The following is a 13,374-nucleotide window of genomic DNA, read 5'->3' as shown; positions in this document are numbered from 1 at the left end:
TGCACACAGAATCCCTTCTCTCCTTATCTTTCTCTAAGCACAAAATATCCTAGTTCCTAGATCAGGCTCTGACTGCAGGAGATAGACAATTCTTAACGGGCCCCAAACTCCCATATCTTGGTTTCTATGCCTAGATCAGAGCCCTGCATGTGGCTGCTGGTAGCAGGGGTGGCCCACTGCTGCCACCTGGAGATGGCCCCCTCTGTTCTTGCCAGCCCCACACTGCCCAGCCCTGCCTGTTACTGCCTCCTTGGCAGGTCTGCTCAGGAAGGTGCCTGCACAGAGTGAGGCTTCTGAAGGCCTTCAGACATCCCAGCTCCCTGAATCAGTCTTGACCTTCACTCCACAGAACCCTCGAGTCCTTGGACACAGAAGGAGCTGCCCGCTCCATGCTCAGCAGCTTTCTGCCCCCTGTTCCCAGCCTGCCCAGTGACCCCCCAGAACACTTCCCCCTGCGTAAGACAGGTGAGCTGGACAGACAGGTGGGGACTCTCAGGGAGATTAGGCACAGAGTCTTTGATTTGAGTCAGGGTCAGGAGTGCAGAATGAGGGGAGGGCTGGGCTGTGCTGGTCCTGAACAGTCAGCACACTGTGGTTTTTTTTCTTGGGCCCTGCCATCTCTCACCTTAACCCACTGGGAGGGAGGGACTAGAGGGCAGAAAAGAAAAGAGAGACTGGCATGGAGCCTGAGTCACGCTGGGGCTCCCCACAGTGTCTGAGCCCAACCTGAAGCTGCGATACAAGCCCAAGAAGTCCCTGGAACGGCGCAAGAATCCACTGCTCCGCAAAGAGAGTGCCCCGCCCAGTCTCCGGCGGCGACCTGCAGAGACCCTTGGAGGTGAGTGCCAGCATGGCAGGGGTCGCCCTCTGACACCATAACTGGTCATGTCTGTTATGGTCAGATCTCAGACAGGAATGCCCTCTTGGTGCCACCGTGCATGTTGTATAGGGTGTATCCCGTACACCCACCGGTGTGTGTGGGGGTGGTGTGGTTGTGTGATTTGGGGCTGAAATCATCCAGCTCCTGCTCAGTTGGCTAAGCTAACATTTGCCAAGAAAAGGAGGCTAGTGGTGGTCTGCAGACTTCCTGCTCTTCAAGGAAGAAAGCAGGAAGCCCAGGAGGGAAGGAACTGCACCTGGGAATCCTGCAACAGGGGCCTGGCTGTATCTCCTGGTACAGCCCCTGACTGCACCTCTCTTTCTCTCCAACTCTCAGACTCTTCCCCGAGTAGTAGCAGCACGCCTGCATCAGGGTGCAGCTCCCCTAATGACAGCGAGCATGGCCCCAACCCTGTCCTGGGCTCCGAGGTAAGGCCTTGCCAGCACTGGGCTCTCCTGGGGCAGTTCTGAGGTTCAGGCTTTTCCCAGCAAGTGGCCTGGCCTGGCCTGGGGCCACAGGGTCTGGGCAGCCCCAACCAGGGCCTCCTGGGTATTCTGGGTATAGCGTGCCAGGGGTAGAGGTCTGGGACCGGTGACCCGTCACCCTGCTCCTCATGGCAGGCGCTCTTGGGCCAGCGGCTGTGGCTGCAGGAGACTTCTCTGGCCCCCTTCGCCTTGCCAGCAGTGTCCTTGCTGCCCGCTATCACGCTGGGGTTGCCCGCCCCTGCCAGGGTGAGTGGCTGGGGCGCCTCTCCCCCACTCCAAGCTCCTCCAGTCTCTTTCATGTCCTTGTCCTACTGCCTCACCCCATCACCTTCACAGTCCTCTGCCAGAATCTTCTTCCCTAACTTTCCCTGCCTCTCCTTCAGGCTGATGGTGACCGCAGGACCCATTCGACTTTGGGCCCTCGGGGTCCAGTCCTGGGAAGCCCCCATACTCCCCTCTTCCTGCACCATGGTCTGGAGCCAGAGGCTGGGGGCACCTTGTCCTCTCGCTTACAACCCATTCTCCTACTGGATCCCTCCGTCTCTCATACCCCCCTGCTGACTGGTGAGTCCTGATGCTTCTCTCAGGAAGGGGCTGGGATTCCACACTCTGCCAAGGGCCAAGCTTGTGGAGGGACCCATCTTTCCAGCCCTATGTCATATGCATCTCCCCGCCTCCACTCCATGCCCTTGCTTCCTTCCATGACACCCCATGGCACCTTCCTCATGCCCCACCCCATTCTTTCCAGTGCCCAGGCTTGGGCCCCTGCCCTTCCACTTTGCCCAGTCCTTACTGACCACCGAGCGGCTCCCTGGGTCAGGCCTCCACTGGCCGCTGAGCCGGACCTGCTCAGAGCCCTTGCCCCCCAGCGCCACCACCCCCTCACTGCTGGGCTCCCTGCAGCCCCGCCCGGAGTGGCTCAAACCTCACGGCCAGCTAAACAAGGTGAGGGGAACTGTGAAGGGGAGGTGCAAAGGGGTTCTTTGCTGGGCCCCTGGGGGCTGAAAGAAGAAGGGGGATGTAGGAAGGGCAAGGACTGGAGGGTAAGATGAGGAAATGGCTGATGGAGGCCTAGCAAGATGAGCGGCCACTCCACCCAGCCCATCACCTCCACCTCACCCACCTCTCCACCTGGGCTTCTCAGCCAGGTATCTCCCCTCCCCAGAGGCCAGCCAAGCCAAGTGAGAAGCCCCGACTGCAGCAGATTCCCTCTGCTGAGGACCTAGAAGTAGATGGCGGGGGAGTAGGGCAGGTGTTGGATGACAGCCTGGAACACAGGGAGCCGAGCTATGGACAGCCTGAGGGCAGAGGCCCTGTTTCTCTCCAGCAGCACCAGCAGGTATGGCTGTGCCCAGGAACCCCACGGAAAGTATAGTCAGAAGACCTAGGACTTGGCATAAGGTGGAGGAGGGTGGGAGATAAGATATCATTGTGGGAAGCTGCTCTAGGGCTGGTTGCCCTGCCAGATCCTTGGGTGCTGTATCCACACCACCCAAGGTGGTGCAGGCATAGCTCCGCCCCCCACATGTCCACACTTGTGCATGTGTCCACTCCAGCAACCTGCCACCTCGGGGTGGAGCCATCTTCCTTTCCCAGGTGTGAGGCTTACCTCTCCCTGCCATGCATACTCCTGCTCTCACACTTCTCCCTGCGACCAGTTGGCCTATATCTATAGGTGGCTGAGGCAAGAGGTGGGACAGTGCCAGCACTTCACGGTGGCACTCACGGTGTGGGAGTCAAGCCATGCTGTGTTAGTTTACTAGGGCTGCTGAGACAAGTACTATAGACACAGTGCCTTGAATAACAGAAAATTACCATCTTGCAGCTCTGGAGGCTGGAAGTCTGCAATCAAGGTGTTGAATGTGGGGGGTTGGGGGGTGGGGGTTCCTTATGAGGGCTGTGAGGGAATGAAATGTTCCAGGCCTCTCTCCTTGGCTTATAGACAGCTGTCTTCTCCCTGTGTCTATTCATATCATCTTCACCCTGTCTTGTCTGTGTGTGTATTCAAATTTTCTCTTTTTTTTTTTGAGACAGGGCCTCAAACTTGTGATCTTCCTGCCTCTGCCTCTCCAGTGCTGGGATTATAGGCATATCCCACCACATTTGTCTAAATTTCCTCTTTTTCTGAGGAAAACAGTCCTATTGGATTAAGGCCCGCCCTGATCACCTCCTTGTAGCTTGGTTGTCTTTGCAAAGATCCTATCTCCAGATAGGATCACTTTCTGAAGTATTGGAGTAGCATATGAATTTGAGAAACACACTTCCATCTGTAACACGTGGTAACAGTCCACACATGTATAGTGGCTCATGCAGGTTCCCGTGTCCTTGGGCACAGTCCTTGGAAATGAGGAGATCCTGGTCAGAGTGGACCCAAGGGAACTGAGTGGTCAGTATGGGTGTAAGTCTTCAAGGGGTCTGCTGCAGACAGGGGGCTCAGAGAGTCAAAGACCAGGGCCCTTATAGGAAGCAAAGCTGGGTGCATCTGGGAATCTCTCCAGAAAAAGGAATTGCCTTGGAGGCAGGAGCACTTATAGCAGATCTGAGAAACCAGAGACAGACCATTGTTTCCTGTAGGTGTTGCGGCTGGCCAGGCGGCTTCCCCGTGGAGGCACCGGGGACTCTGTGCTGCTTCCTCTGGCCCAAGGAGGACACCGGCTCTTGTCCAGGACTCAGTCTTCTCCAGCTGCACCTGCCTCACTGCCAACCGCAGAGCCTACTTGCCAAACCCGAGTCCTCGCCAGCTCAGAGACGCCCACCAGGACTCTGCCCTTTACCACAGGTAAGACTGGTACTAGAATGGATACAGGGGGAAGGGGCTTGGGCCTGTGTCCATGTCTGTGCATGGTGGTACTCAGGACAGTTTTAGAAGTTGCAGAGCACTTTTTTTTTTAGAATTATGGGATCCCCACAGCACTCATAAGCAAACGTTCTACAGATGAGGACAATAAGGCTCTAGAGAAATGGTGACAAGTTTGTGTCCAGATAGTAAGCTGGCAGTCTGGCCAGGATAGGTATTTGAGTTTCTTGCCACTAGGTCCAGCCCTTTAAAAAAAAATATTTATTACTGTTGCTGTGCTTATAAAAAGAGCTTAAAAGTATTTCAGAAATTTTGAAAAATATAGAAAAGCAAGAATTCAATAAAAACCACCAACCAGTATCCATTGCCCAGAAGTCACTCTCTTAAGCTCTGTTATATTTCAGCCCAGGCTTTGTTCTAATCATATGCACTTATACAAATGCCAAAAACACACTGGTCATGTTTTATGCACTGGTTTATTGTGTTCTTTTTTTGTGGTGTTGGGGATTGAACCCAGGGTCTCACTAATGCTAGGCAGGTATTCTACCACTAATCCACAACCATGGCTCTATACACTGCTTTATTGAATTAGCATATTATGAAAACTTCTTGATATAATTAGAGCTGAAATTCTCATCATGGTATTTTCTTTCTTGTTGGTTGGATGTTTAGATCATTACTCATTTTTCCTATTTTAACTTCCTTATGCATAAGTCTTTACTCATACTTAGGGTTATTTCCCAAGGGTCACTTTTTTTTTTGTGGTACTGGGTTTTGAACCCAGGGCCTCATACTTGAACCACTTGGCCAGCCCCACAAGGATTCCTCTTAAGGAGTTGCATTCCTGGGGCAAATGGGGTGAGCATTTTGAAGGTGCTTGGTGCCTGAAATGTGCAGACACTGACTGTCCTGCCAGCAGTGTGCAGCTTCTGCTTCTGTAGGCTTCCCCTGGGGCCAAGATGAAACAGCCCCTCTGTACCTCAGAGGCTTGGTTCCAGGACCCCACCAGGATACCAAAATCCATAGATGCTCATGTGGTATTTGCATATAGCCTATGCATATCTTCCCACATACTCCAAGTCACCTCTAGATTACTTTTTTTTTATTTTATTTATTTATTTATTTATTTTTTCACATTAAAAAGTTTTATTGCAAAATTTAAAATGACAGTATGTTAACTTGAACAGCTAGGTTATGTAAGGTCTGAAAATTCTTTTTGATATTATCCAATCTTCAAAACATGATTGATTGCATTTATATGCACCTTGCAGTTTCTTTAGACCTCTAACTGCAGGCTGGAGTTGAGCAAAGACATGGCTCAGTTTCCCTACAAAACAGATTGGAAATTAAATCTACTATCCATGCTCCTTGGAGCAAAAACACATTTATATATAGAGCATGTCTCACATTTTGTGGAAGCCACCATTCTGGAAAACTTCCTGTGGTTAGAACTTCCTATAGTTAGCTCACCAACTCAGAAAATACCTTTCGGTCACAGTATACTTTTTTTTTTTAATTACTTTTAATATCTAATACAACGCAGATGCTATGTACATAGTTGTCATGAAATTTACATATTGTTTAGGGTATAATGACAAGGAACTTTTTTTTCCTGAATTTCTGCAGGGCTGTATTTGTCTTATCCCATGGCTCAGTGGTATTGTGAGCTTCCCAGCCCTGTGTCGGGGTTTCCCTGGAATTGTTCCTTCTCTCACTCTACTGGTAAACTCTGAGCTCTTGACACACAGAGGGAGATGCCAGGTGTTGGGCCTTGCTATGTTTAGGCTCTGAGCCCTCGAGCGCATAGGAGATGTTCTGGGTCACATAAGCAACAAGTGTTTTTGAGAAAGCAGGGTTCATGTGCAGCCTTATGGGCAGGTGCCATGTTGGCATGTGTGTCAGGCTGTCACACATCTCCGCATGTGCGTAAGGAAGTACAGTGCTGGGGTTCAGCAGCAGGCAGGACGGGGAATGAAGACCTGTGTAGACGAGGTTGTGTGCCCTGCCTGACCACAGGTAGGTTTGTGTGGGTGCCAACTGTTCTCTGTACCCATGTGGGGGTCTCCCTGGGATCCCAGTCATGACCTGTGCTCCTGGCAGGGTTGATCTATGACTCAGTAATGCTGAAGCATCAGTGCTCCTGTGGAGACAACAGCAAGCATCCAGAGCATGCTGGCCGTATCCAGAGCATCTGGTCCCGGTTGCAGGAGCGGGGTCTCCGGAGCCAGTGTGAGGTAGAGAGGAAAGGTGGAAATTTGGGTGGGGGGATCCCACGGAGGTAAGGGGAGGGAGGAAAGGAGTGAAAGGCCCTGGGGCCACCAAGAGATAAGAGGGGGTGGGGTGGGGTAGTGGAAGAGCAGGAGTGAGCAAGGGCTCAGGAGCTTTATCGACCCCTCCTCAGTGTCTCCGGGGCCGGAAGGCCTCCCTGGAGGAGCTACAGTTGGTTCACTCTGAGCGGCACGCACTTCTCTATGGCACCAACCCACTCAGCCGCCTCAAACTGGACAATGGGAAGCTGGCAGGTAAGGGACAGATGGTACCTGACCCTGTATGCTCCCTAGACTCACTTAGCTCACTCACTTCTGTACTCTTTTGCCTCAGCCCTGGCCAGCCAGCCCCTTCTACCTTCCTGGACGACCCTGCTCCAACCTGCTGTCCTCTTCCCTCTGCTTCCCACCTCCATGTTCTCTCCCTCCACACCTACCTGGTCCTCTTCTGAGAGCCTCCACACTCACATGGGCTGGCCCTCTCCCCACAGGGCTCCTGGAACAGCGGATGTTTGTGATGCTGCCCTGTGGCGGGGTTGGGGTAAGTGTGCCCAGGGGTCTGCAGTGGTCATTGCCACTCCCTTCAGTTCACACAGGCCTAGCCCCTGCCTGCCTGTTCTTGTGGTTATGCCAGATTGGGTGGACCAGGGACTTTCCTGTGATGCCCCTCTGCTGGCTGGAATCTCCTTATGGACAAGTGTACCTGGACCCATCAGTGTCCCCCGAATGTGGCGCCCAGTGCCTCACACTTAGAAGGTGTTTGGCAAATGTTGAATGAGGCTCAAAGAACAGGCCAAAGATTGGGGCTTGGAGTCATCTCCCTTTGTAAAACACCATGATCGCGTATTGGCCATTCCACACCAGCCCCCCATGCTGCCCTGCCTAGCTTGGAGTGGCCTCTCAGGTGCCCAAGGTGGCTTCTGCCTGGTCCCCAGACCTTGGACTGGCTGGTGTGGGGCTGTGGTGGTTTCCAGTGTCCTTGGAGATCTAGGACTTCCCTGCCCAGGACTTGGTCCTCCAGACTCCCAGCTTTGCTCATTCCTCAGCCATTGGCATAGTCCACCCTGCCTCAGGAGGTCCCTGTAGTGGTGCCAAGCAAAGGGTGTAGAGATGGGATGGAGGCTGAGTTCAGGAGGGAACTTGGGAGCTCTAGTAGGGGACTGTTTGGGAGCCAGTCAGTGCCCTGTTCACAACTCCCCATTTCTTGCCACTTTCTGATTTTTCCAACTGTTGTTGCTTCTGTTTTCTCCTCCCTCCTCTCCCTCTCTGTCCTTCTCTCTCTCTCTCTCTTTCTCCAGCCTCTTGCGACTCTCTCTGCCTTCCTCGCCTCTCTCGGTTCGCCTCGCCCTCCCCATCTCCCCATCATGCCCCCCGGCCCCTCCCTAGCCTTGAGGCCCAGGGACTGGGTTTGGGGGGCCTCCCAGCCTGGGCTAGGGGCCCTGAGTGGAAGACAGTGGTGCAGACGGCCCCTCCAGCTCCGACCGTCCCGCAGGGCCTGAGCAGAGTCAGCTGGGGCTTAAAACCCCTCCCGGCCCAAACCCCAATCCCGCCCAGGTAACGCCATGCCCCCTCCCCTGACCGGGGAGGCAGGCGTGATGCTGCCAGCAGAGTGCTGGCCATAAATGGGCTGGTGCTGGGACTTACGCTGGGAAGGAGAAGTCCTGCTGGGATTGGGAGACACAGGAGGCCTTGCCTTTGGGCGGTGGGGCACTGGGGAGGCAGCACCGTCTGCCCAGCTCCCTGCCCCTGGGGTCCTGGCCGTGGGGTGGGTACCGCCCCACTGGGCCCTGACTCCTGTGGGAAGCCTTGGATGATACGGGCCCTGACTCTGGCCCCACAGGTGGATACTGACACCATCTGGAATGAGCTACATTCCTCCAACGCAGCACGCTGGGCAGCTGGTAGCGTCACCGACCTTGCCTTCAAAGTAGCTTCTCGTGAGCTAAAGGTAGGAGGTTTGGGCTGAAGATAAGCAAATCAAAGAAGAGGCACAGACAATAGGGTCCAGACTCCTAACTCTAGAACTCACGTTTCTTGTGGATGTTGCTGCAAGGTTTGGGAAGGGAAATCAAGGGCTCTGGGGACCAGGGTGAGGTTTGAATGCTAGGCCCCTGTTACTCAGCTAGTGAAGCCAGTGGGACCCTGGGCTTTTGGTATCTTAGAGATACAGGTTTCTGACTATGAAGGATCATTTAAGACCCACGGTGTGGTTGTAGGTTTGGCCTCAACTGTCTCTAGAGCTCCTATATGGGCCTTCCAGGGCTGGGGTGCTACAGAGTAAGTTGCGGCTTAGGCAGGCACCTAACAGGAACTTGCCTGAGCCACACATCCCAGGCACAGTGCCCTCAGTGTCAGAGGTCCTTGGCAGTACTCTGCCATCAGGAGCATAGGACCAGTTTTAAAATTCTGGTTCCACTATTTACAACCAGGCAACTTGCAAATTGCTTAACTCATGTAGGCTTTGGATTTCTCCTTATTTGTAAACTGGACATGATAATAATGCTTGTACTGTGGAGATGTTGTGAAGATGAAATCCAGCGTTTATAAAGTGCTCAGGACAGGGACAAGCATGCATGTAGCTTTTAATGTAAAATCAGTAGTTGTTATTGTTAAGTGATTATAGTCATGGCACACCAGAGAGGGGTTTTGTGTTCAAGTCCAGCCTAAAAGCTGGACTAAAACCCAGCATGGAGACCAAGGCCTGGGCCACTTCAGCTCCAGCTACCTGTTGGTCATGCTACCTGCTATTGCCTTGTACCCTTTCTCACAGAAGGGTGGAGGCAGGCTGATGCAGGTGTGGTCAACAGGCTAGCTGATTGGTAAGTGCTCTTTCCCTTTCCAGAATGGTTTTGCTGTGGTGCGGCCCCCTGGACACCATGCAGATCATTCCACGGCCATGTAAGGTCTGGGGGTAAGGGTGGGTGGGGAGGGGATGGCAGGACCCTAGAGCCTTCCTGTAGGCTGAGAAGCCTTCTGGGGTTGGAGGGTGAGGGTGCTGGAGAGGTGGGAGCATGGAGAAGGAATGGGCTGGCAGGACCCTTTCTGCTCCCAGGGGCTTCTGCTTCTTCAACTCAGTGGCCATTGCCTGCCGGCAGCTGCAACAACAACGCAAGGCCAGCAAGATCCTCATTGTAGACTGGGTAGGTCCTGCCACCTACTACCTTGAGATCATGGGACCCTGCAGAAAGACCCTGAGCTGGCATTAGAAATGTGGCTACATGTCTCAGTTCTCCATCAGCCTCTCTGAGCCTCAGGTTTCCCTTGTGCAAAATTTGGGTAAAGTTAGCACGCACAGAACTGTTGGGAGGCCCAGAGAAGATGGTGTGTGGGAAGGCATTCAGCCATAGTAGATACGAGTTCTCATTTGAATGTTTTCTGTTGCTTCTTTTGGTAGCTTTAATAATCTCTGCATTTCCCCTACATGTAGTGACAATAACAATAGTAGTTAGTACATGACATCAGCATATCATAATCACATCTAGACGCTTACCAGTTTTACATCTGATCCTGATGTAGCCCATTTCACAGATGGGGAAAGTGCACAGGAAGATTAAGTAATTTGCAATGTCACTTATCTCCTAGGATTTGAACCCAGGCCTGTTAGCTCTAGAGTATATGCATTTAACTACTGAGCTGTGGCTCTTCTGCACTGACTACTGTGAAAGGGATATTTCTAAACAGAAGTTGAAAGCAGTCCGCTGCTTTGCACATTTGAACCCATGCATGGTCTTGCAAGTCAAGTGCAGGGCCCAGTTTTTCCTTGGAGGGATGGCCTCCTGTACCTGCTCCTCCATAGCTAAGCTTAGTTTCTGACCACTTGCATCACTTCGTGACTTTGTTACACAAAGCCCAGTAGGAGGGCTCCTGACATGTGTGACCCTGGACCCTCCCTGTCCCTGCCAGTAGTCCACTCCCACACACTCTCTTATGTGAACTGACCTGCCTTGGCTCACCTCCACACAGATTGGGGTGCTGTCTCTCCTTCAGGATTTCATATTATAGTCACCCCTATCCACCACATTTCTTGTATTTATCATAAATAGACAGGTAGATGATAGATTAGATTAGACTAGAACTAACAGGTAGAAATGGTAGACTCTTGGTATCCACCAGTATATGGTACCAAGGAGACCACCATTGAGGAAAAATGAATGCTCAGGCTGTATATATTTTTTTGACCATATCATTAATCTGTGAATAAGGTGGGCTGATAGATAGATAGATAGGAAGGAAGGGTGGATTGAGAAGGATGGATTGATATGTGACATAGATGCAGAAGGGTGTGGGTGTGGCGGTCACAGTATCTTTCTGTATGGAAATGAGGTTCGGAGGCAAGCGGTAGATCACTGGGAGTCACTCAACCGCAGTGCTGTAGGAACCCTAGTTTCCTGAGCCTCAGTCTAGGGTCCTGACACGCAGAATGATTACCAGACTTGAACCCTTCCAGTGTGTCCTGGTCTCCATCTCTGCTTCTGGATACCTTCCCTAACCCACTGCCCGTCACCCTGTGCAGGACGTTCACCATGGCAACGGCACGCAGCAAACCTTCTACCAGGACCCCAGTGTGCTCTACATTTCCCTGCATCGCCATGACGATGGCAACTTCTTTCCAGGCAGTGGGGCTGTGGATGAGGTAACCACGTGTAGGGTCTGCATCTGCCAGCCCCATCGACTGCTATTGTACTCACCTTGCCCCTGTTGTAATGAGCTGTGTGATCCTTGGCAGGTTGCTTAGTCTCTCTGATCTTCAGTTTCTCCTCTGGAAGTGAAGAGGCTGGATGAGTTCTGCTCTCCTCATGTCTCTCTTGCATCCTGTTTTCCAGGTGGGAGCTGGCAACGGTGAGGGTTTCAACATCAATGTGGCCTGGGCTGGGGGCTTAGATCCCCCCATGGGGGATCCTGAGTACCTGGCTGCCTTCAGGTAAGTGTTCTGGGGGCCCAGAGGAGGCAGGCCCAGCAAGGTCACCCTCTTCTGCCCCTTTTCCCCACACAACAGGTTGAAGGTGATTTGAACTGATTACTAGACAGTGTAGGCCAGCCCTGGTGGGAAGGAGGACATAGACAAGAATGAGAAACTGAAAGGATGCTTTTTAAAGTTACCCATTACCAAGAGCCAATGTTGAAGCAACTGGTGATGGCAGGGAAGAGAGAGCAAAGCTGCCATATTTTGTCATAGAAGGCTGCCTGAAAGAGCTAGGCTTTGAGCAAGAGAGGTAGCCAGGTGCGGATGACTCAAAACTATAATTCTACCTACTTGAGAGGCTGAGATGGGGAGGATCACAATTTGAAGCCAGATCATGCAAAAAACTTCACAAAACCACATCTTAATGGCCGTGTATGGTGGCGCACACCTGTTGTCCCAGCTATGGCAGGAAGTATACAATAGGAGGAACATGGTCAGGCCATCTTGTTCAAAAAGCGAAACCCTATTTCCAAAATAATTGGAGCAAAAAGAGTTGGAGGCATGGCACAGGTGGTAGAGTGTCTGCCTCGTAAGCAGGAAGTCCAGTTTAAATCCTAGTATTGCCAAAGAGAGAAGGAAGGAAGGAGGGAGGGAGGGAGGGAGAAAGAAAGAAGACATTTGTCCTTAAATGATGTCCACCTTGGGGGAGTAACTTCAAAAACTACTCCGGAAAGGGTTTCTGGCTTTGTTCAGGAACACTTACCCTTTCACTCCGGTCCCTGCACTCAGTTAAGAAAAGGGAATCCTGAAATTAGATCTGGAAACCCTTTTCTGGAGATGGTCTCCATAACAGCGAATTCAGAGCTGGGCGCCGCCAGTGACTCACGCCTGTAATCCTAGCTACTCAGGAGGCAGAGATCAGTAGGATCGTGGTTTGAAGCCAGCCCAGGAAAATAGTTTGTGAAACCCTATCTTGAAAAACCCCATCACAAAAGATTGAGCTGGTGGAGTGGCTTAAGGTGAAGACCCTGAGCTCAAGCCCCAGTACTGCAAAAAACAAAACAAAACAAAAAAACCCCACGAATTCACAAGGAGCCCTGGACAGGCGTTCCTGACATCTGTGCCCATTGCGCTTTGAGGGACATGAGAATGGACCCCAGAGTGTTGGTTTGGGAGCTGGCGGGGAAAAGAGGATTAAGGAATGGAGCTTGGTGGCCTAGGACCTCAGAGGGTCTAGTTGGTCTGGTCAGATCTCAGGTGAGGAGCAGTGGAATATGGTCAATTCGGTCCAAAGTAACTAATGTTTCTGATCTGAGACTTAGTGACCAGACAGAGTTCAGTGAAGCTATGAGATTGCAGCTTCCCTATGGCCATGCCCACAGCCCCACAGCCCCACAGCCACACAGCCACACACACACACACACACACACAGACACACACACACACACGGTCCTTTTTCATTCTCATGCTTAGCTCCTTTCTGCCTCTTACTAGTTAAGTTTCTTGGGTGGCTGAATCCTAATGCTGGTTTGCCAGTGCCATGGGTAGCCAGCCAGGGTCAAGGCCAGAAAGATCTGCTAATCTTGCTGAGAGATTGGGCATCTTGGAGTCCTGAGAGCAGGTGCTGTCTCAGCAGAGTTGGCAGGAGAGAGCTGGCACTAACAGGCACCCTTGGCCTCTGCCCTGGTCATCCTGTACCATGTACTGGGCTGAGTGTGATGACCCCCTTTCTCCTTGCAACCTCAGGATAGTGGTGATGCCCATCGCTCGAGAGTTCTGTCCCGACCTGGTCCTGGTGTCTGCTGGGTTTGATGCGGCCGAGGGTCACCCTGCCCCATTGGGTGGCTATCATGTTTCTGCCAAATGTAAGGGGGCTCCAGCTGAAGGGGAGGTGTCAGGAATGAGAGCCAGACTGGGGGTGGGGGATGGGAAGGCACTGCCAAGTCCAAAGGGGAAGGTGGCAGTGGGCCCTGGAATTCTCTGGAATCCCCAGCCTGGCACAGCCCAGGCTTCTTCTGAGGACCAAATCAGTTCAGCAGGGA

The 13,374-nt window shown here is 52.3% G+C and overlaps 1 protein-coding gene across 10 annotated transcripts in view; it reads left to right on the top strand.

Moving 5' to 3' along the window:
- Window positions 1-13,374, top strand: part of Hdac7 (histone deacetylase 7) — a 36,681-nt gene that overhangs the window by 19,554 nt on the left and 3,753 nt on the right. For 6 of the 10 annotated variants that reach the window (XM_020171717.2, XM_020171721.2, XM_074083244.1 and 3 more), the window contains 17 exons: window positions 350-465; window positions 713-838; window positions 1,217-1,308; window positions 1,501-1,611; window positions 1,749-1,929; window positions 2,114-2,310; window positions 2,510-2,704; window positions 3,940-4,144; window positions 6,263-6,396; window positions 6,564-6,684; window positions 6,921-6,970; window positions 8,270-8,377; window positions 9,272-9,327; window positions 9,482-9,569; window positions 10,943-11,062; window positions 11,253-11,350; window positions 13,079-13,197. In XM_020171717.2, the coding sequence (XP_020027306.2) occupies window positions 350-465; window positions 713-838; window positions 1,217-1,308; window positions 1,501-1,611; window positions 1,749-1,929; window positions 2,114-2,310; window positions 2,510-2,704; window positions 3,940-4,144; window positions 6,263-6,396; window positions 6,564-6,684; window positions 6,921-6,970; window positions 8,270-8,377; window positions 9,272-9,327; window positions 9,482-9,569; window positions 10,943-11,062; window positions 11,253-11,350; window positions 13,079-13,197 (2,117 nt within the window). The remainder of the gene's footprint in view (window positions 1-349; window positions 466-712; window positions 839-1,216; window positions 1,309-1,500; window positions 1,612-1,748; window positions 1,930-2,113; window positions 2,311-2,509; window positions 2,705-3,939; window positions 4,145-6,262; window positions 6,397-6,563; window positions 6,685-6,920; window positions 6,971-8,269; window positions 8,378-9,271; window positions 9,328-9,481; window positions 9,570-10,942; window positions 11,063-11,252; window positions 11,351-13,078; window positions 13,198-13,374) is intronic. The other 4 variants (XM_020171720.2, XM_020171724.2, XM_074083242.1 and 1 more) reach the window with 4 other exon arrangements.

The sequence above is a fragment of the Castor canadensis genome, chromosome 8 (assembly GCF_047511655.1).
Source record: "Castor canadensis chromosome 8, mCasCan1.hap1v2, whole genome shotgun sequence".
Lineage (NCBI taxonomy): Eukaryota > Metazoa > Chordata > Mammalia > Rodentia > Castoridae > Castor > Castor canadensis.
The sequence above is the reverse complement of the archived record's forward strand: the minus strand, read 5'-3'. Positions and strand labels throughout refer to the sequence as shown.